The sequence below is a fragment of the Dama dama genome, chromosome 24, assembly GCF_033118175.1.
Source record: "Dama dama isolate Ldn47 chromosome 24, ASM3311817v1, whole genome shotgun sequence".
Taxonomy (NCBI): domain Eukaryota; kingdom Metazoa; phylum Chordata; class Mammalia; order Artiodactyla; family Cervidae; genus Dama; species Dama dama.
The window spans coordinates 63690879-63712897 of record NC_083704.1 but is presented as its reverse complement, the minus strand read 5'-3'; the positions used below and the strand labels follow the sequence as shown (position 1 = coordinate 63712897).

At 55.2% G+C, this 22019-nt stretch overlaps 1 protein-coding gene across 5 annotated transcripts in view; it reads right to left on the bottom strand.

The window, feature by feature from the left end:
• Positions 1–22019, bottom strand: part of MGLL (monoglyceride lipase) — a 240957-nt gene that overhangs the window by 82921 nt on the left and 136017 nt on the right. For 2 of the 5 annotated variants that reach the window (XM_061129035.1, XM_061129036.1), the window contains exon 2: positions 15240–15384. In XM_061129035.1, the coding sequence (XP_060985018.1) occupies positions 15240–15364 (125 nt within the window). In that variant the 5' untranslated portion in view covers positions 15365–15384. Of the gene's footprint in view, positions 1–15239; positions 15385–15851; positions 16349–16537; positions 16668–22019 lie in introns of those variants that run through there. The other 3 variants (XM_061129034.1, XM_061129033.1, XM_061129032.1) reach the window with 3 other exon arrangements.

Below are 22019 nucleotides of genomic sequence, written 5' to 3'. Positions count from 1 at the left end.
CGCAGCAAAGAGCCGGTGTGTGGCAGCCAGACAAATAAATGCTTTTTAGAAGAGTTTGTCGGACAGGGTATCACTAACTCGGGTACGTGCCTCACTGCTGCCAATAAAATGCAAAGAAAGAAAGTGAAGCCATTCAGTCGCGTCTGGCTCTTTGCAACCCCTTGGACTGTAGCCTGCCAGGCTCCTCCGTCCATTGGATGCTCCAGGCAAGAATACTGGAGTGGGTTGCCATTTCCTTCTCCATGGCATCTTCCTGACCCAGGGATCGACCCCGGGTCTCCCGCGTTGCAGGCAGACGCTTTACTGTCTGAGCCACCAGGGAAGACCCAAAATGCAAACAGCACCAGACACGGGCCGCCAGAGGCACGGAGCAGCTGGCAGGCCTCGTGCTCAAAGTGTGGCAAGCAGAGAGGGTCTGGAGGCCCGGGCCAGGCTCGACCAGACCCCCAGGATCTGCCGGACATGGAGAACACACGAGAGCTCCAGGGACGAGAGGCGCAGACCTGCCTCCCACAAACCAAGCTGGAAACGCTTGCGGAAATTATCACTCCTCCAACGTCAGACAGCTCCTTCCCAAAAAGAATTTCCTACGCCTTTGGGGTGTGGCCTCGGGGAGTTGTCTATGTTCCATGGCAAAGCAGTGCGTACTGTAAGCGGCCAGGAGAACACGGCCACCGCCCGCCCACCACCCTGAAAAGGTCCTCACGCCAAAGGGCTCCTCGGGGGGCTGGCGTCCAGATCAATGTTTGGAACCGGCCTCTCACTCGGCTCAGACCTCTGGGTCCTGCCCCAGCCACCCCGTCCCTGCAAGGGAGCGAACGGTCCCAGCTCCTCTGTCCCTCCCATTTGCAGAGCCAGGGGACTGGCCCTCCACCTGCACAGCTGTTTCCAATTCCTCAGAGTCCGCGAGTGTTACCAAGGACCGCCTGGGGGGGAATCAGTCATCCAAGCTCCCTACTTTCCCTTCATTTCTCAATGTCTTACCATGAACATGCTCACGCAAAAACAGCAAATTTTATTTACAACAAAATTCAACGACCCACGGTGAGCAAGCAGGGGAGAGACTGGAGGCTGAAGGGCAGATGGCTGCAGCTGGAGAGATGCTAGGGGGAGAAGGGGAGGGTGCACAGGGACCCCCGCCCCGGAGGTGACCCCCCGCCCTGCTGGAAGGACAGAGAACCGGGTGGCCAGCGCACACCGTGAGAAGGCCTGAGCGTTCTCCAGGAGGAACCCCTCCTGAGACCCGAAGGGGCGCCTGAAGTTGTTCGTGGGCGTCGGGGAGACACTTGGATTCTTCTTGACGGCTCTGCGAGGAAGCATGGTTCTGACAGCGGCGTGTGACTTTGGACCTGGATGATGCTGGCGGGAGGAGACAGCAGGGGGCCTACGGTCTGACAAGTGGCTCCCAACCTTCCTGTAGGAATGTGCTCGGGCCCATCTTATGTAACAGTCTTTTTCTTTTTTTTTTTTTTCCTGGAAGGAGAACAGCATGAACTTTCCAAGTCTGCAGATGGCTCCAAGTCCTTCTGGGTGGTGAAATGCCAAGCGGATGGCAATAAACAATCGGGAATTTATTGAGAATGCAGGAGAGGCAGGAGGAGCAGAGACGAGCCTGGGGACAGGCTTACTGCTCTGGGGGACAGAGCTCGGGCCTCGGAGCTTGCTGAGACCCTGCCAGGCAGCTGCACGCAGGCGAGCATCGTCAGAGCCACCGCTGCAGCTGGACGCGGGTGGGGGAGGGGCCAGGCACCGTGGGCTCGCTCCACCCGGGCCCCTGGTCGCAGCCCCTTGCCAAGCCTCAGGCTCCCCATCCATCAGGTGGGGCTACAGGGCACCTGTGCACACAGCCGGGCGCTACGGACAGCTCTGTATGTGTTTACAAGGCAGAGCTGGGTGCTGCCGAGAGAGCACCGCCTTTAGAGCAAAGAGACGCGGGTTCGGATCCCGGCCCCGCGTTCATTAGCACGTGGTTCTCTGGGGCCAGTTTCCACGTCAGTGAAACAGCAAGCATGACGTCAGCCCCATGTGATGGTGTGAGATTCGTGGAGGTGAAGCCCAGGAGGAATCCAGCGAGGTGTCCGACTTGAGCGTGGGCCTTTCCGAAGACAGTGCAAGGCTTGAGACCATGCATTCCGTTTTTATAGTCGTATTTCTAATCTCTTCCATGACCACACTTTTAATATGACTGAGATCACCGCTCTATACGCTACCCTTCTACCATCATATCCTACGTAACTCTGTGTCGTTAGGTTTTTTTGGTAAACATCATTAAAAATGTTTGCCCAACACCTCTTAATTGGAGAAGGAAATGGCAACCCACTCCAGTGTTCTTGCCTGGAGAATCCCAGGGACGGCGGAGCCTGGTGGGATGCCGTCGATGGGGTCACACAGAGTCGGACGCGACTGACACGACTTAGCAGCAGCAGCACCTCTTAACTCATTTTCTTAGGTATTTGTGGTTTTTTGGTAAGGGCTTTCATGGGATATAATTCACAGATTATATAATCTGCTCTGTTAAAGTGTACAATTCAGTGGTTCTTCGCGTATTTAGTATAACCAACCTCATAATCAGTTTTAGAGCACTTCCATCACCCTGAAAAGAAACCCCTACTCTTAGCTCTCACCCTCAACTGTCTCAACCTCCACCCCAGCTCACGGCAACCATGAATACACCTTCTTTCTCCAAAGACTGGCCTACGCTGGACACTTCATGAAAATGGGATCATATTAACATGTCATCTTTTGTGACTTGCTTCTCTCAGCATAATTGTTTCAGGTTCATCCGTGTACCAGTATTTCCTCCCTTTTTGTGGCCAAATATTCCACTGGATGGACATGCCACATTTTATTTATCCATTCACCAGTTATGGACATCTGGCTTGTTCCCACATTTTGACTATTAGGAATAACACTGTCATGAATATTTGTGTACAAGTGTGTGGACATGTTTTCAATGTTTTAAAAAATTGAAGTATAATTCATTTACACTGTTTCAAGTGTATGGCAAAGTGACTCAGTGATACTTATTCTTTTTCAGGTTCTTCTCCATGAGGGGTGATTAGAAGACGTTGACTATAGTTCCTTATGCCACAACATAGGTCCCTGTTTATCTATTTTAAATATACTAGCATATATCTGTTAGTCCCCAGTTGTTTTCGATACATACCAAGGGACGGAACTGCCGTGTCATACGCTAACAGTGCTTAACCTCTGAGTAGCTGTAAGCCTGCTTTCCAAAGCGGCTCCACCATTTTAAATTCCCTCAGCAGGCCCTGAGAGTCCAGACTTCTCCACATCCCCACCAATACACGTCATCACCTGTCGTTATCCCACAGCTGTCCGAGCGGCTGGGAAGTGGTACCTCACCGTGGCTTTGATTTGTCATCATCTCCCCGATGACAACTAACGCTGAGCATCTTTTCTTATGCTCATTAGCCATCAGTAAATCTTGTTTGGGGAAATGTTATTTAAGTCTCTTGCCCATTTTTTTCAGGGAGGCTATCTTTCTATCATTGAATTACAAGCATTCTTTTCATATCCCAGATACAATTCCCTTATCACATAGATGTTTTGCAAGTATTTTCTCCCATTCTGTGAACTGTCTTTTTGTTTTCTTCAAACTATACTTTAAAGCACAAAAGTTTTTCACTCTGATGAAGTCCAATGTATCATTTTCTTTCTTTTGTTGCTTGTCGTTTTGGGGTCATATGTAAGAAACCATGGTCAAATCCAAGGTAGTGAAGATTTACTCCTATGTTTTCTTCTAAGAGTTTTATAGCTGTGGCTTTTATAGTTAGGTCTTTTAGTTTACTTTTGTACATGGTGTGAGGAAAAGGTCCATCTTCATTTTTTTGCATGTAGATATCCGACTGTTCCAGGGCCTCCGAGGTGGCACTGGTGGAGAAGAAGCCGCCTGCCAATGCAGGAGGCATAAGAGACCCGCGTTCGATCCCTGGGTCGGGAAGATCCCCTGGAGGAGGAACTGGCTGCCCACTCCAGTGTTCTTGCTGGAGAACCCCTGGACAGAGGAGCCTGGCGGGCTACAGTCCACGGGGTCGCAAAGAGTCAGACGCGACCAAGTGACTGAGCACACAGACACGCATCTAATTGCTCCAGCCCCTTTTGCTGAAAGACTCTTATTTTAATAGTCTTTTAATAACAGGCTATGATTTGCAGCTCCTGCTGCAAATAACACTGGGAAAAGGGAACATTCACACCTGATTAAAACCAACCCCGAGGGACGAAAGTTAGTCAGGAAGGTGGAGGAATGGGTACAGGGCAGGGACTGGGTCTGCAGGGCACGGACAGTTTACCGGGCACTGCCCACTCACGTCTGAACCTGCCTCAGGCCAGTCGGCCAGTGCGGTTTGCTGACACCAGGTGATCTCAAGACACAAGACGCCAAGGCAAAGGCTAAACCCACAGCGACCTCAGACAGGCAGGGGCGTCCACGATGAAACCACAGAGACGCAGGAGCGTGGAAAGTCAGGAGGCTCGTCCAGTCACGGAGCATTTGCCCCGTCGGCGGGAAGGCGGCGGAGAGGCCACGCGGACACACGACGAGGACATGGCAACCACGGGCCAGCAGCTCTCACCAGACGCCGCCCGCCGGCTCCTGGACGCAGACCTTCAGCCCTCGGGACTGCGGGAAAGGAGATCTCTCTTGTTTAAGCCAGCAGACCTGTGGCGCTTTGTGGCAGACTAACACGACGGCCATTCAAACTCCAGCTCCCGGACCAGCCATTCCAAACACATCTCCAGCCACGCACTGCAGGCTTCAGACAGAAGAAGGCTTCTGTTGTTTTCAGAACATACTCCATGCCCGTGTGAAAGTGGTTCCTCCGGTCACCTTCCACACCTTCAAGGGGCGGTTTAGAGTCACCTGAACTTCTCGCTGAACACCTGCTCCCACCTACGCAGAATGCATGGCCCTCAGAAGCAAACCGCCACGGTGCTTGGCGCTGTCCCCCTGGCACATGAGGGCAGCGGTCTTCAAAGGCAGAGGGGGTGCTGAACCATCTCGGGGTCTCCAAACCAGAATGAGGCCCAGCACGCACAAGACACTCAGAAAGAGCTCATGCGATTAGGGGTCTGAGGCCAAGAGGACCCCAAGTCTTCAGGCCGCTCGGAGGACCCCCATCGCTTTCTACCGTGGGGTGCTGAGTCTACGCCTGCAGCTCGGCTAACACCTGCTGAATCATCCGCACATTAAGAGGAAGCTGACCCCGACCCCAGATTCTGGCGCCCACGCCGACTTCTGCAGTAACACTGAAGACCCCCCTGCCGTCCCGCAGCTCCCACTCACGGGTGTGTCTGCAAACTTTACTTCAAAGTTAAAATGGCTAAAACCCAGCCACCTAGTATTCCAGGGGACTGACTGGCTGTAGGGAATATTCTCTTCTGAGCTGTTACTAACTCCCTTCACTGATGCTTCTGCATTTTAGGTGCCCTGATTCCTGCACAAAGAGTTAGCCCCTCTGGTCTACACTCGGTGGAAATGCTGTTCCTTTCCTAGAAAACTGCACTGGCAGGGACTTTTGAGAATCAACCCGCCCAACTGCCTTACCCTATAAATACAGGAAGTTCGCTCATTCATTCAACAAACATGCTCGGATCTCTTGGTTTGTGCTAGACGTGAAACTCTACCAGCGGTCAGAGCTGAGGAAGACAGAAAGACATGAAGCGTGAGCTCTGCCTTGGAGACGCTCAGAGGCTGTCGCCAGCATGAGCTGCAAACTGCCCGAGTTATATAACATCGCAGACTCTAGGGACCTGCTGGAAAGCCTACCTGCTGGCATCTTATCTAGAGTCACTCAGAGGCAGAAACAAAACTCCAACCCTGGTGTCCCAGCTATCAGCACCAAAGTCCCTTCCCAGCGACGGAGTCAAAACGGCCACGAACATCCTCCCCCGACCGTGCTCCGTGGACGGGCCTCTGGGCTGACCCACTCTGCCTGTGGAACGCTTGCAAACTTGACCCAAGCAAAGACTTGGAAAGCGTGTTGTTGCTCTCTCATTGCCCTTGAAACACTGCCACCCTGGTGCCCCGGGGGACGTGCGGAAGATCAGACCAAAAGCCTGCCAGGCCAGACACTTCAGGCCAGCAGGCCCCGGCCGGCTGCCTGCCCTGCGGGGGAAGCAGCTGACCAGAGACGCACAGAGATGCCTGTGGACCCCAGCACGGGCCACCAATCAGAGACCTCCTGATGCCCTGAGCACGCTGCCCTTACAGACGCAAAGCCCAGCCCAAGTACCAGCACCTCCATGCACCCCGGCACGCCATTGGGGCCTGGGAAGAAAACACGCGCCAAGCACTGAGGCCGCTGCAGATGGGGCTGAGAACCAGATGGGTCTGGGCGCGCTGACCCCCAGGCCCCCTCCCTAAGGATCGCGTGGTCCTCCAGGGGTCAAGGGTCACACCTCGAACACGGGCACAGAGGTTTTCAAGTGACATTAAACGAAGCATTGAGTTTGCTAACTGCATGTTATTTCAGAAAGAACTGCACCACCAACACCATCCCTGTGACTTTGTAAACTGAGCACCCATAAAGTGGATGTTTTTGGGGCGACTGAAATCTCACAGAAATGGCTCTAACTGCTAAGTAACTGGCCCGGAGCCTGGGGAAAGCACACAGCCTGCGTCACGGGGAGGGAGGTCAAGACGGAGGTCAGGAAGGTCATCAGTCACACTCAGGGTGCCTGTGACTGATGCTGGCGGGGAGGGTGGAGTGAGCTTGGTGGATGACAGACAAGCCCACAGTGGTCCCCAGAGCCCATCAGGAGAATGGTGGGGGAGCCCAAGACAACCCACACACTCACATCTCGTAACTAGTGCCAGGCATTGACCCCGCAGATGCCCAGCGTCTGATTCTATGACCACCCAGGGGAAAGGGGCCCCTGTTCAACCACGAGAAGACGGACTCTCGGGTCCAGGGGCAGCCTCCAGCCCCACCCCGACCGTGTAGACCCAGGCTGGTTCTGAGTCTACTTCCAAGGCCTGCCATTTGGTCTACCACTGCCAAGGTCCACCACTGTCCACAGCACCATCCTGCCGTGCGTCCCCAAGACACCAGTCTCCCCTGAAAGATGTCTCGGCATGACGGACCGAACAGCATGAACATAGCAAAGCACCTAGAACACCTAAAGCCTTGTTTCCCAAGCAGAGGCCCCTCATCTCTGATCCGGCCATGTGGATGGCCCGGGGCAATCCGCAGGCCAGCCTGACCCGAGCCCCCAGCTCCCTGACCCGGGTTCTCCCCCCTGCATCCCTTCTTCCCTCCTCCCCACTCCACGTGGAGCACTCCCACCCTACATCCTCTTCGGCTTCCCTTTCTCGAGGCCTCCTGAGCTCCCTGGGCCCCACCCCACCCCGGGTCCTACGTCAGTCTCCTGCACCTTCCCGAGGTCGGGCTGCCCTGGTCCTCAGCCTCCCTGGGCTTTGCAGAGGTGCCCACACGCTTCACACCACTGAAAACAGGACCACCCAGATGGAGACATGGAGGGGCGGGCCCCCGGGGGAAGCGGGGAGCAGTGAGGCCCTCCGAGAGCCCAGCCCCGGGTGGGATGTCTGCTTGAATGCCTCCTGGGAAAGCTGCCTCACGGTCTAAACCCACAGTGGGGAGGTGCGGAGTGGAAGGATGCCAGCCCTGGGGATGCCCCTGCGGCTCCACGCCCCACCCCCTCAGGGCCGTGCTCACCCTCTGAGGCCATCTACCCCCCTGCAGGGGATGTGGCTGGCAGTGAGCACTGGGGTCCCGGGCCACCCCCGCCCTGAGGGGCTGGGGAGTGGGTGACCCACTGCGCCTTCCGAGAAAGGACGCACGTTCACATGCCATGAGACTCCGAGGTCCACAGAGCCCACCCCCTAAAGCCTCCACCACCCCCAGGAAGCCCTGACGGCTGGGGAGAGCTGCCGCCTCCGAGGGCTCAGCCCCGCCAGCCACAGGCTCAGACACCTGGGCCCCTGGGGGACGCACGGTTCTGAGCTCCCGCCAAGGGCGGCCCAGATCTCAGCACCACGGACACGCGTGCACACAGGGGGCCCGAGGGCAGGGCTGAGAAGCACTCTGAGAGCTCGGAGACCCAGGCCCTCCTCCGGTCAGCCCCCCGAGACCTGCTCTCTGGGGGCGGCGCCCCGCGACCCCGGACTCGGGAGCCCTGAAGGGCGCAGGGGGTCCGTTCTCTGTGTCCATCCTGCCTGTGGAGCCTTCCAAGGACTCTGCTCAAGGAAAGGAAGGCCCAGTTCCCCTTCACCCTAACGTCCCCTGAGGATGCAATCCCCGAGCCCTCTCTCTTTCCTTCTGCTCTGCCCCTCCTGTCCACCCTCCTGCCCTCTTCCTTCCCAACACTGACAGAGCGGCAAGGCCACAGTAAGCGCTCCTCTGAACCTTTTTGCAGAAGGAAAGGCAGCCAACCAGTCCATCCTAAAGGAAATAAGTCCTGGGTGGTCACTGGAAGGACTGACGCTGAAGCTGAAACGCCAATCCTTTGGCCACCTGATGCAAAGAACTGACTCATTGAAAAAGACCCTGATGCTGGGAAAGATTGGAGGCAGGAGGAGAAGGGGACGACAGAGGATGAGATGGTCGGATGGAATCACCGACTCAACGGGAGTGAGTTTGAGCAAGCTTCAGGAGTTGGTGATGGACAGGGAAGCCTGGCATGCTGTGGTCCATGGGGTCGCAAAGAGTCGGACACAACTGAGCGACTGAACTGAACTGAATCCGCCTCCCCACCTCCACCCCAGCGAGCAGGCCCATGTGAAACAAAAGTACCACCCCCAGCAGAAGACTTGGCTGACCCTAAATGTGGGACAAGGGTCACGCTGTAATCTCAGCTGCAGAGTCACACACGAAGGGCCGTTGGCAGGAGAACCCCGTTTGGTTGGCACTTGGGGACAAAGTGCGCCCGGATGGGCATCTCTACCTAAAAGGTGCTGAGCAACGCATAACGGTGGACAATGGCCGCCTTTCAGGGAGCGGCTTATTTTGCAATTTTTTTTTCTTCAACTCCACTGCAAAACAAAGCCCGACTTGTATCCACAGAACATTCTTATAGCAACTGGAAAAAATTATGCCTTAACGAAGCTGTTGGAAAAATCAACTGCAAAAATACTGCAAGAATAGCAGTGGCCTTTCCTCTTGCCATCAAAAAGATCTTTGCTATTCGAAGAGTCTTTAAAAAAAAAGCCCAGAAGAGATGCCCTATTTAAAAAGCAGGCAGTTTGCTGCAACAAAGGCGGAAACACCAGGAGGAGGACGGACGGCTCCATCCACGAGGAAGGAACTTTGGGAAATTCTTAAAATAGGCAAGAGAAAGCTGAGGTAGGACTGGAAGGCAGTGATGGGATTAAAAATCATATCGCTGCCATACAACACAGAGTGAGGACCACGGTCTCCGCGTTTGGGTGGAAATTTCAGGAACCCACTCAGAGAAGTCTAAGGCCCTTTCTGATTCTTGTGGTGGGGAGCCGAAGGGGACAGGATTCCTCTCTTGCCTTCAGGAAACTGACTGCCTCCCATGTCAGTATCTCACTGGGGAGGTCTGCCGGCCGCCCCTGCCCACGCTGCTTCCCTCTCTGATTTCCCTACTGGCTTCTCAGGAATGCTCCAGAGGGAGATCCCACAGCCCGGTGGTCCACAGGTCCTCGCCATCAGAGAGCAGCCCCGGCACCTCTGGAGGGGAGTGAACTGAAGGTGTGCTATGCAGGGGGCCCCACGTTCCCCATGCACCCGGGGAGGCCCCGGGAACCCTCCATCACCACCCTGCAAGCTCTGCCCCCAGCACCTCAAGGGGCTGACTCAGCCCCTCACCTGCACCCTGCATCTCCTCCCGCCAGCTGAGCTCAAGCCACAAGCCCAACTGCATGGCTTCTGGGCCTAAAGCCGGTCCAGGGCTGCCCACCCATCGAGGCACAAACTCAAGCCCATAGCCTAGCTGGCAGGACCCCAGGGCCTGGCCTCTCCCCTGTCTCCAGCTTCCTGTGGTTCCCGGCCCTGCACATGCCTCTCACGGGAGCAATACTGCTCAAGGGTGCTGGCTGGAAGGGTGAATGGGAGGTGACACCGAGCCTGTGCTCTGCCCACCAAACCTCCCACCTGAGGGGCCGTGTCTACCCCGTGCAACCCTTTTTCTAACTTGCACCATGCCTGGCAGTTGTCCTGTCTCTAGGTTGGTGCTGTTTAGTCGCTCAGTCGTGTCTGATTCTTTGCAACTCCATGGACTGCAGCCCGCCAGGCTCCTCTGTCCATGGGATTCTCCAGGCAAAAACACTGGAATGGGTTGCCATTCCCTTCTCCAAGGGATCTTCCCAACCCAGAGACAGAACCCATGTCTCTGGCATTGCAGGCGGATTCTTGACCACTGAGCCATCAGGGAACCACCCCTTCCCGGGTCTCTAGGTTCCTCCCCGTCACGTGGGGAGAATGATGGATCAGATCGTCTCTTCCTCACCCACCTCTTCCTCAAACGCAGAGATCCTCACCACCGTCTCCCCACCCTGGTACCAGCTCCCAGGCATCAGTAAACCAGTGTCTCCTGACTGGCCTGCTGGGCAGGAGCGTGACCACAGCTGAGTGGGAAGAGTGGACACACCCAGAACTAGGTCCCCAGGGCCACTTTCAGGGATGAGTAAGGGATGGGACCTAAGGGGTGGGACTCCCTCAACTGCAAGGAGATCCAAGCAGTCCATCCTATGGGAAATCAGCCCTGAGTGTTCACTGGAAAGACTGATGCCGAAGCTGAAGCTCTAATACCTGGGCCGTGAAGAACTGACTCACTGGAAAAGACCCTGATGCTGGGAAAGACAGAAGGCGGGAGGAGAAGGAGACGACAGGGGATGCAATGGTTGCATGGCATCACCGACTCGATGGACAGGAGTTTGAGTAAACTCCAGGAGCTGGTGATGGACACGGAGGCCTGGCATGCTGCGGTCCATGGGGTCACAAAGAGTCAGACACAACTGAGCGACTGACTGCAACAAGGGGTGGGATGTGGTTGGCCCTGGGAACATGCCAACCAAAGGCAGTGATGTGGTCACGCCTCCTCACGCAGGTGGTAGGAGCTTGGGGGGAGGGCCACTAGGGACCGGGAGCAGCAGGGGCCCCAGGGAGGCAGACCCCAGAGACACACAGAGCCCCGGGGAGCGCTGCCCAGAGCACGGTGCCCGCACCCTACACGGGGGGCACACAACCCGGTGAGCAAGCCGGAGGCAGAGCGGAGGACAGAGAGACGAGCTGATCCAGGGGAACGGGCTCTCAGGGGGCAGTGGGTTCCGGCCAGATGGCGGAGGCTCCGCACTCCATGGTCTGCACCCGGCTCCATCTTCAGAGCCCCAGCTGCCAGACCCAAGGGGCTGGTGGCTGATGGGAGGACGGTATGAGGGCGGCAGGGAGGGAGGGTGTCCTCCAGCATTTAAATATATCCCAGCTCCCAGAAAGCGCTGCTTCTTCTTCAGGTAAATTTGCATAGGTGGGAGGAAGCGTCTTGAGACGGCTCTGGCCGCAACTCCCGAGGCGGACGCCGAGGGCCTCGTGGAGACGCGGTCAATGTGACCCAGGGCAGAGCAGGGCACATCAGAGGGAGGAGGCGGAGGCCTCGGCCTCTCGACTCCAGGAATGGCCGAGGCTCCGAGCCCACGGGGAGGTTCCAGAAAGGATGCCCTATCACCCTCCTTCGGAGGAAGGCCAGCTCCCTAGAGGAGGCAGGAAAGCAGAAGGGGCTTCAGGGTCCCGGCCTGGCGGGGGGGGTCCCTGCAGAGGACTCGGATCTGGAACTTTTTCAAGGGGGAGTCACCCGGGTGTCTGCACCAGGCCCCCGGCCAGCAGAGGAACGGAGCTCTATGAAGCGGCCCCCTGGGAGCCCCAACTGTCGCGACAACGAAGCGACAGGAATAGACTCTGGTTGCTCCGCAGTGTTGGGGTGGGGCCTCCCCAGAGACAGAGCGCGGGCTGGGCAAGAGGAAGCCCCCTGCTTGGAGGAGGGACGCAGGGCATCCAGGCCTTTATCTCACAAAGGTCTGCTTCAGACTGCCCGGTCAGCCCCAGGCAGACAGACGTGTCCACGCCGGGCCCTGAACACCCAGGAGGCCTGCAGCCCTCCTCATCTGGCGGAACCAAGGGAGGGCTTCCTCGGAGCCAAGCCATCCAACCAGGCGCTGCGTGCATCAGACCCTCGGGGCCCCGACGCTGCTGACCTGTCAGCCATCCTTGGGGGCCAGGACGGCTGAGGAACGTTCAGAAGGTGATTCAAAGCTGCCCTTTAGGCATACTGAGGGGTAACCTGAACCCAATGGTGTGAAGTACCAGCCCATGGCCCGGGAGCCATGAAAGAGCAGCTCACGTCCCACCCGGCCGGTTCCGCGACCCCGAGAACACCGTCAGGGGTCGAGACCTGCTGCAGAATCAGTATTTTAAAATTCCAAAGTTCCCAGGCTCGATCAGGCAGCCAGCCTCCAGGGGCATAAGAAGATTCGGGGTTTCAGAACAGATCACATTTTAACCTACTGCCAGCGAACAATCAGTAAGAACAATGATTCTGTTGGCTTCCCAAGCGGCTCAGTGGTTAACAATCCTGTCAATGCAGGAGGCGTGGGTTTGATCCCTGGGTGTGGAGGATCTCCTGGAGGAGGAAATGGCAACCCACTCCAGTGTTCTTGCCTGGAGAAACCCATGGGCAGAGGAGCCCGGAGGACTACCGTCCACGGGGACACGACTGAGCACGATCACAGTGAAAGATCCTATCACTCCTTTCCGTAAGGAGTGAGTTCATCCTAACAAAAACAAGAATTTATCAGGAAGACAGTCCTTGGACAGAAGTCTTGTGCTCAGGGGAACCAGAGGAATGTGGACAAAATGCAGCTGGACCAGCTTTTGAAGAGGGTTCACAAGGACAGCACCTACCTCGCGGGTTGATTGGTTAGATAAAACGAGATCACATCTAAGAGACCCGTCCAGAGTCCAGAGCACGCCCGAGACCCACTTCACGGGAGACCATTCCACTGCATCCTAAGGACAGTCAGTATCCACTGTCACCATAAAGCTCTGCCACCTGACGAACACAAACCTGCCTCCGCGCGACCAAGGGTGGGCTTTCAGCCCCAGGCTCATGATGACTAGGACCCTCTATCAGGCACCATCTACAAGGCGGGGGCCTCTGAGGTCCCGAGGGCCTCCGTGGGAAACATTTTTTAAAGGAGCAGAGACCAGGGACAGTTGGGGGTATTTCCCCCGAGGATCGGCCCACAGAAGACTCTGAGCTACCCGGGGGTGAGAGCCTGGAGGGTGCTCCCTGGAGGGTGCTCCCTGGAGGGTGCTCCCTGGAGGGCGCTCCCTGGAGGGTGCTCCCCGGAGGGTGCTCCCTGGAGGCTGCTCCCTGGAGGGGCGGGCTGAGCCCAGCGGGCCCCTCTGCTCCCGCAGGCAACAGGCCTGTCGCCCACCCGCAGGAGGGCAGGGCGGTCGGTCTGACAGAGTGGCTGGGCCCAGGCGCGGAGATGCAGCCCCACCAGCGGGCACAGACTCTGCCCCGAGGCCCCCCCCGGCCCACCCCCACTCGGCCTGGCCTGATCCCTCCAGGACCCCGGATGCAGCAGCGTCTGTCACCACAGGGGCTTCCAGGACCTCCCGAGGGGTCAGGACTGATGGGGATGGGTTTTAAAGGTCCTCCGACCCACGGTGGGGGGCCTGCCGGCTCCATCAAGGGAGCTTATGAACCTGCATCATCTGAGGGGGTGGAGACGAGCAGGCAGGGGGGGGTGGGGGAGCCTCTCTAACAAAGCCCGGAACCCCCGTGCGGCCCCCACCCACCCCATTCTCTTCCCAGCAGGAGATAAACACTGACCCCAAGAGATTTAAACACAGCTGGTGGAGCCGGGGGAGTGGGGAGCGGGGGGGGGGGTGCCATCTCTAACTGGAGCAAAAGCGAGGAAGCGGGCCCTGGGCCACTGGGGTGGAGACTGTGAGACCAGCGCAGCTCCAGGACGGGCAGCCCCACCCCGTCAGAAGCCTGCAGGCTGTGTCCCACTGACCTCCACTGAGGACAGCCTCCCCACCCGTGAAGGACGCCCCCGAAGTCTGAGGCTCACCATCGCCAAGTGCATACTGAGCAAATGAACGCGCCCTCCACCCCAGGGCGGTTAGAAACTAAAGCCACAGTGGGCCGCGGCAAGCCAGACGGGAGGGCTGAGGACGTGTGACGACCCCACCCGCACCCCCCTCCAGCTCTCTCCTCCAGGGATCTTTAAGAAAGACAAGGCCAGACCCCAGGACTACTAACAGCCCACTAACAGTCAGTTTATCCGGCTGCCCTGAGGCTGTGATTCTAAAACCAGGTCTTCACAGTTCACATCTCTGCTTTTTTGTTGTTACTTTTCTTGTCTTGAATGTGCAGCTACCTGGATTACACACACCTTGCTAAAACGGTAGAAATTTTATACCCATGCTCAGGGTGGGTAACGACTGAAACAGTGAGGGAGACATAATCCTACAACCCACCCCACACCTCACACCCCACATGGGCCTCCGGGGACCAGAGGCCTGTTGGAACAGGTAACACGTCCGCGGAACAGGAGACGTCCGCTGGTCGCTAGGCCAGCTGGCAACCCCAAATCGTTTCCTTCCCTGAACAACACAAACAAGCACGGTTTTCCCCGTTTTATCCGCGCGGAGGGAAGTAGCAGACCAGCTGTCTTATTGTGTGTCGTCCCAACGCCCGTTCCTAACAGCAAGACATAATCCTTGATGGGAAATGTACCAAGTAACTGAGCTGGCAAGAAATCAGAAGGAGACAGGCAGACCCCCTTCCTTCTCTGATACACGAATGACACCCTCTGAGGCTCACAGTCAAACCGGACAGACAACAAAAGTTACTATACATACACATCATTTTGATTTTATCTGATCAGGTGGTTTTTGGTCACTGTTGGGTTGGATTTTAAAGGCATGCCTGCACAACAGGAAATCAACTCCAGCACAAAAAATAAAGTCCTGTGAAAACCGCCATACGGTAGAACTCACATCCTACTTGTCATATTGGAAATAGAACTCCTGCTTCTTAATTTTAAAAAAGATGAAGCATAAGCCCTCAGCTCTGTTAGCCTGCTGGGCTCGATGTTAAAGCGGCACGTGAAGTAGGTCACGGGGAAAGTGGCCTCTCAGGAGCTGCGTAGGAAGGCGGAGGGGGCAGGACCCCCCGACGCCCCTGGGGACCAACCTCAGCATCACTGGGGGCGGGGGCAGACTGACCTGGGCGCGCCCGAGGGTTTCCAGTACCGGCAGAAGAGGTACTGTCCGTCAGCGTTGACCAGGTGAGGGAGGTCCTGGTAGGGAACGTTCTGTGGGGTCAGCCGGGGGGAACGTTCCTCTGGCATTCTGAAAGGATCTTCAGGTGCTGGGAAGGAAAAAGGGAACGGTGCTCGGTCAGAGAGAAGGTAAAACAGAGACGTCGGGAGGGAAACCTTGATCGGTCACTCACATTTTTTTAAAGCAGTTAAAAAAAAAAAAGAAAAACCCTTCCATTTCAAAAATTTTACAGATACATATATTTCTTAAGACTGAAAACCCCATTTGTTCTTAAGAAAAATGCTCACTTTATCTTTTAAGTGCCTCCTTACAGCTTTCTCCCCCCCCCTTCCCATCTGTGTTTATTTTAAATCATTTCAGGAAACTTCATCTTAAAGACTATTTTAGCTGTAATCAAGTGGAAATGATAGTCAGCTCTGTGGGCATAAAGACCCAGCTGCAAAACACCCTTCCATGCTAAAACCCCCAAGGAAGTTTCACAGGGGCGCGGTCATGGGGTGGATGACGCTCTGGTTAATTCCTCCTGCCCGAAATTCTAAAGGTGCCGCCACAAACCTGTCTGCATCACGACCGGGCTTCTGCGATCCACCAGCGCTCAACCCGGAGCGTCAGGGCCAGGCCAGCCGGGGCAGCCCCTTCATCTTGGCGGGGGGCGCCCCCCACGTTCCCCCCCCCCACCCCCAGCTTCCCAGCTAGCGCCGGGCCCCAGATCCTGCCTGGCTTTACGAGCGCGGAGCCCAGGGCTGCCCCCCTTCTGCGAGCGGAGCCACCCAGCGCTAGCCCCCCATTACTCTTCGTAAAGAAACGCCTGCGGCAGGGAGAAGTGTCCCCGGGAGGCCGGCTCCCGCTGCCCTGGCCGCCAGGGCACCAGCTCCGCGCGCCCAGATCCCCACCCTCGGACACGCACGAGCGCGGGTCCCCCAGGAAAGTCAGCCAGGCTCCCACAAAAAACTTTGCCGCCTGCCCGCGTCCGCCGGGGCCGGGAGCGCAACCCCGCCGGCAGGGCTGCCCGCGGGGGACGGACACGCGGACACGGAGTTGACGGCGGCGACAAGTTGGTTCGGGGCCGCCGCCAGGGAGCGGGGCGCACGCGCCGGGCACACGCAGACACGCGCGCGCTCGTGCACACGCGCACAGGGGCGCGGGAGCCCACGCCGAGCGCGGGGACGCGGGGACCGCGGGACGCGGGGCGGCCGCACCCGGGGGACAGGCACGGCTCGGGCGGGGACGCAGGCAGTTACCGGGCCACGAGCGCCGAGTCCTCGTCTACGGCCGGGACCGGAGAGCTGCGCGCCGCCGCTCCGGAGACAGGGCGCGGCGTCCGCGCCGCCACTTATCCCGGCTCCCTCCCGGCGGGGGCGGCCAGGGGTGGGCCGCGGGGGGCGGCGCCGGGCCCACGTGTGCCGCCGGCCTGCCCGCCGCGCGCTCCTCCCCGCCGGCCGCGCCCCGGGGTGGCGCCCGGGGACTGGCGCCCCGAACCAGCCGCGCTGCGGGAGGACACGCCACACCCACGCGCGCGCACACCACGCGCGCACACACCCACGCGCGCACACCCGCCGCACACACACGCTTGCAGGAGCGACACAGGCACCCGGGCACCCCCCACCCAGAATCACACACGTGGACACCACTCACACCCTCAGTACACGCAGATATACAGTCCCAGATAACACGCAGAGAAAGGAGCACAGAGGCACTCGGACACAGACACACGTAAAACGCTGGGGCAGTGGGGGCACGTGTGCAGTTTCCAGGAGGTGGGGGCCAGGCCGACAAGGGCAGGCCTGGCCCCAGAGGCCCTCCCTGGGGGACACGTGAAACCTCAGGGTCAGGTGCAGGCCAGGGAAGGTCTGAACACCCTTGGGTGCAGGTGTTCACGAGGCTGGTGGGGGTCGGGTGGGGGCAGCTGGACCAGAGCCTAGACCCCCCAGGGCCCAGCACCAGCTCCGGCGCTCACCCTGGGCCTTGTCTCCTCACTGGCAGCCCAGGACAGGACCTCTGCCCCCAGGACGGACAGGTGTCCCCTGCTCACTGTGACCTCCCTGGCGTCCTTCCCTCGGTCACAAACAAGTTGACACCACAGCAGTGTTGAAAAGAGCCACTGTCCTCCAGAGTCACACGGCCCGTGTGTGGGGTGGCCCCGGCCGCTTAAGGCCTACGAGCTAACTTACAGCAAACAACAGCTGGGGTGTGAGCCCTGCCTCGTGGCAGGTCACAGGCTCTGACCTCTGACCTCTGACCGGCGGGGCTGGCCAAGCGACAGACCCCAGGCAAGGCCAGCCCTGGAGGTGGCCGTGTCCAAGCAGGGAGCCGGGGCTGGCACACGGCTGGCACCTGGACTGGAATTCACTCCAGAGCCAGTTTAGGGTCCGAGGGACGTTGTGGGGGACCCCAAAGCACACCAAGCCCCCTTTAATATGAAGTCAAGTGAAAGTCACTCAGTTGTGTCCAACTCTGACCCCATGGACTGTAGCCCACCAGACTCCTCTGCCATGGAATTCTCCAGGCCAGAGCACTGGAGTGGGGGCAGCCTTTCCCTTCTCCAGGGGATCTTCCTGACCTGGGGATTGAACCGGGGTCTCCTGCATCACAGGCAGATTCTTTACCAGCTGAGCTACCAGGCAAGCCCCTTTTATATAGCTGTTTCAAAGTTTGCCAGCTCCAGCATTTCGGGACTTTACATACACAGTGTGGAAGTCTGGGGAACAGTGTTCACAGAATTCCAGCGGAAGGGGGGTTCAGAGCTTGGAGGGGCTTCAAGGGTGGCCCAGTGGAAAAGAGTCCACCTTCCTGAGCTAGGAAGGTCCCACATCTAAGCCGCCAAGCCCATGCCCCACAGCTACTGGGCCACAACTTCTGAGGCTGTGTCGCAACTACTGAAGCCCTCGAGCCCATGAGCCCTGCAGCAAGAGAAGCCGCTGCAATGAGAAGCCGGCTCACCACAGCCGGAGAAAGCCCATGCAGCAACAAAGGCCCGGAACGGCCAAAAAAAATAAAAACGCTCTGTTCTACACTAGTTTCTCCTAGTTTGCTTACCAACATAAATGGGGGTGTGGGGGGTGGTCAGGGGGGTGGGGCTCTGGGGGATGGGTGAGATTGTGCTGTTCTGTATCAGCTTTTTTAATTAAACTTTTTATTCTGAGAAGGTTGTAGAGTCATTCAACTATATAAACGTAGATTCGATTCAGAAATAATAGATAGAGATGGTGCCTACCCTTTGTTCCAGTGATAAAGTGTTGCAAAACTCTAGGGCGACAGCCAAGCTGGGTGTGGATGTTGACAAACCACATAACCTTCCAACCCCACAAAGATCCCTATGGTTACACCCTCTTCTCTCCTGTCCAGATCCCTCCATAACCCCTGGCAGCCAGTTTAAGACGTTCTCCAACTGTAAAATTTTGTGATCTCAAGAAGTTCTATCAGTTGAATTGCACAGTGTGTGACCTCTTAGGATTCACTTTTCTTTGCATTTCCAGGTTGTCGTGTAGGATCCGACGGTAGGGACATACCACATTGCTTAGCAGGTGAACGACATCTGGGTTGTTTCGGTGTCTGGCTACTACGAATGAAACTTCTGTAAATATTCATGCATGAATGTAAATCTTTATTTCTCTGGGATAAGTGCCCAGGGCCCTATGGAAGTTGCATGTTGGGTGTTGAAAGCGATTGCTCCGAAACGTGTTTCAGAGCAGAAATGGTTGCCGCATTTCTTATTCCCACCGGAAGCTTGCTGAGAGATTCGGTCTCCCAGCACCCTCCATCTCCATCTATTTTGTGTTTCTGTTTTGCTGTTGTTAGATGTGTAGCAGTATCTCACTATGGTTTCAATTTGCATTTGTCTGATGGCTCATGGTGGGCTTCCCAGGTGGATCAGTGGTAAGGAATCCACCTGCCAAAGCAGGAGACGCGGGTTCAACCCCTGGGTTGGGAAGATCCCCTGGAGGAAGGCATAGCAACCCACTCCAGTATTCTTGCCTGGAGAATCCCGTGGACAGAGGAGCCTGGTGAGCTACAGTCCACAGGGTTGCAAGGTGTCGGACGTGAATTAGTGACTAAACGACAACGAATGTCTCGCGTTGCTGACTATCTCTTATATAGTTATTTGTCATCTATATATCCAGTTTATGGAAATGCTTCTTCATGGCTTTTGACTGTTTTCTAATTGGACTTTTTGTTTTTGTTTTTGAGTCCTGAGAGTTCTTTATATATTTTAGATACTAATCCTTTGTTGGATATGTGATCTGCAAATATTTTCACTTAGGGCTTGTCTTTTCATCCCGTCAGCACGGTCTTTTACAAAGTAAAAGTTTTTCATTTTTATAAGATGCAATTTGTAAGTGTTTTGTTTCATGGTCCTTTGCCTCATACCACATCTGAAGATTTTCTCCTGTTTCTCCCCTTATATTTCACATTTCAGGCTCTCACCGAGTCTGGGCTAACTGTTGTGTCAGGTGTGAGATTGAGATCAGAGTGTTTTTGGTTTTTTTCTGTTGTCCAACTGCCCCAGCACAGTTTGCAGAGTAGGCTGCCTCTCCCACAAGCCTTGGATTGTTTTGTGTCCCTGTCGAGGTTCAGTTTGCCAAACCTGTTAGATCTATTTCTGAATTCTCTATTCCGGCCCATGGGTCTGTGTCTGTTTCTTTACCAGCACCCCTAGTCCTCAATATTGTGTCTGTCTCATAAGTCTTAAAGTCGATTCCGCCCACCTTATGTTTATTTATAATTTTTTAAGCTAAAGATAAGTTCCTTTACCTTTCGATGTAAATTTTTGAATAATCTTGTCTATATCTGTAAAAAAATCTTGGCAGGATTTTGATGGGAGCTGTGTTAAACGTGTATATCAGTTTCCTGATGACTGACATTTCGGGATGCTGACTCTTTGAGTCCACAAACACGGCGCGCCGCTCCCTGTCTGTAGGTCTTTCACTTCTCTCAGCGTTGTGTGGTTCTCAGGATGTGAGTTTTGTACATGTTTTGTCAAATTTACACCTTTCTTTTTCCAAATAATTGTAAGTGTATTAAAATTAGAATTAAATGTATTTTAAATTTTGGTTTCTGCGTGTTCACTTCCAGCGATTGGAAATACAACTGGTTTTTGAATGTTGATGTTGTATCCTTTGGCCTTGCTGAGCTCACTTATTAGATTCAGGAGGTGTTTGCTGCTGTTTGTTCTTGTAGCTTCCTTGGGATTTTCCATGTAGACTGTCATTACATTTTAAGTGAGTTTCTTACAGGCAACAGAGTTGAGTCGTGTAAAAATAAATCATTCTGGGAACTTCCCTGTTATTGTTGTTTAGTCAGTCGTGTCCGACTCTGCAGCCCCACGGACCGCAGCACCCCAGGCCTCCCTGTCCCCCACCGTCTCCGGGAGCTCGCTCAAACTCATGTGCACTGAGTCAGCAATGCCATCCAACCATCTCATCCTCTGTCGTCCCCTTCTCCTCCCGCCTTCAATCTTTCCCAGCATCAGGGTCTTTTCCAATGAGTGGGCTCTTTGTATCAGGTGGCCAGAGTACTGGAGCTTCATCATCAGTTCCCCAAATGAATATTCAGGGTTGATATCCTTTAGGATTGACTGGTTTGATCTCCTTGCAGTTCAAGGGATTCTCAAGGATCTTCTCCAACACCACAGTTTGAAAGAATCAATTCTTCGGCGCCCAGCCTTCTTTATGGTCCAACTCTCATGACTATCAGAAAAGCTAAAGCTTTGACTATATGGACCTTTGTCAGCAAAGTAATGTCTCTGCTCTTTAATACCCTGGCTAGGTTTGTCATAAGTTTTCTTCCAAGGAGCAAGCGTCTTTTAATTTCATGACTGCAGTCACTGTCCTCAGTGATTTTGGAGCTCAAGAAAATAAAGTCTGTCACTGTTTCATTGATGGTCCAGAGGTTAAGAATCTGCACTTCCAATGTAGGTGGTGCCCGTTCAATCCCTGGTGAGGGAATTAAGATCCCACATGCCACATGGCCAGCAAAAAAAAAAATCTGCTAATCTCTATTTTCTAATTTGTATATTTAGAACATTTACTGTAATGATTGTTAAGTTGGGCTTACTGAGTGAAAGTTGCTCAGTCGTGTCCGACTCTTTGCGACCCCGTGGACTATACAGTCCGTGGGGTTCTCCAGGCCAGAACACTGGAGTGGGTAGCCATTCCCTTCTCCAGGGGATCTTCCCAACCCAGGGATCGAACCCAGGTCTCCCGGATTGCAGGCGGATTCTTTACCAGCTGAGCCTCCAGGGAAGCCGTAGTTGGGCTTAAGTCCACCATTTTACTTCTTTTCTGTCATCTCTGTTGTTCATTTTTCTGTCTTTTTTGTGCCCTCCTATGGGTTACTGGAACAGGGTCTTTTTATAATTCTATTTTTATTTGTCTATACTGTGTTTGAGTGTCTCTGTGCAAACTTTCAGTGGTTGTTTCAAGAGTGGATATATATGTGTATACATACAAACATACATGTACACACACACAGATCGTGGGTTACTGATGTCTTTTACCAGGTTTAGTGAAATATAAAAACCTAATATCTCCTTATATCCATTCACTCTCCCCCATTTATACTATGATTGTCAAATATTTCCTCTACATACATTGAGAACCACATCAGATTGTTATAATTTTTGCTTTGTTCATCAGATATAATTTAGAAAACTCAAGAGGAAAAGTAAAACCTATTTTATTTTCTCATATTTTTGCTCACCATAGTCTTTATTCCTTCCTGGTA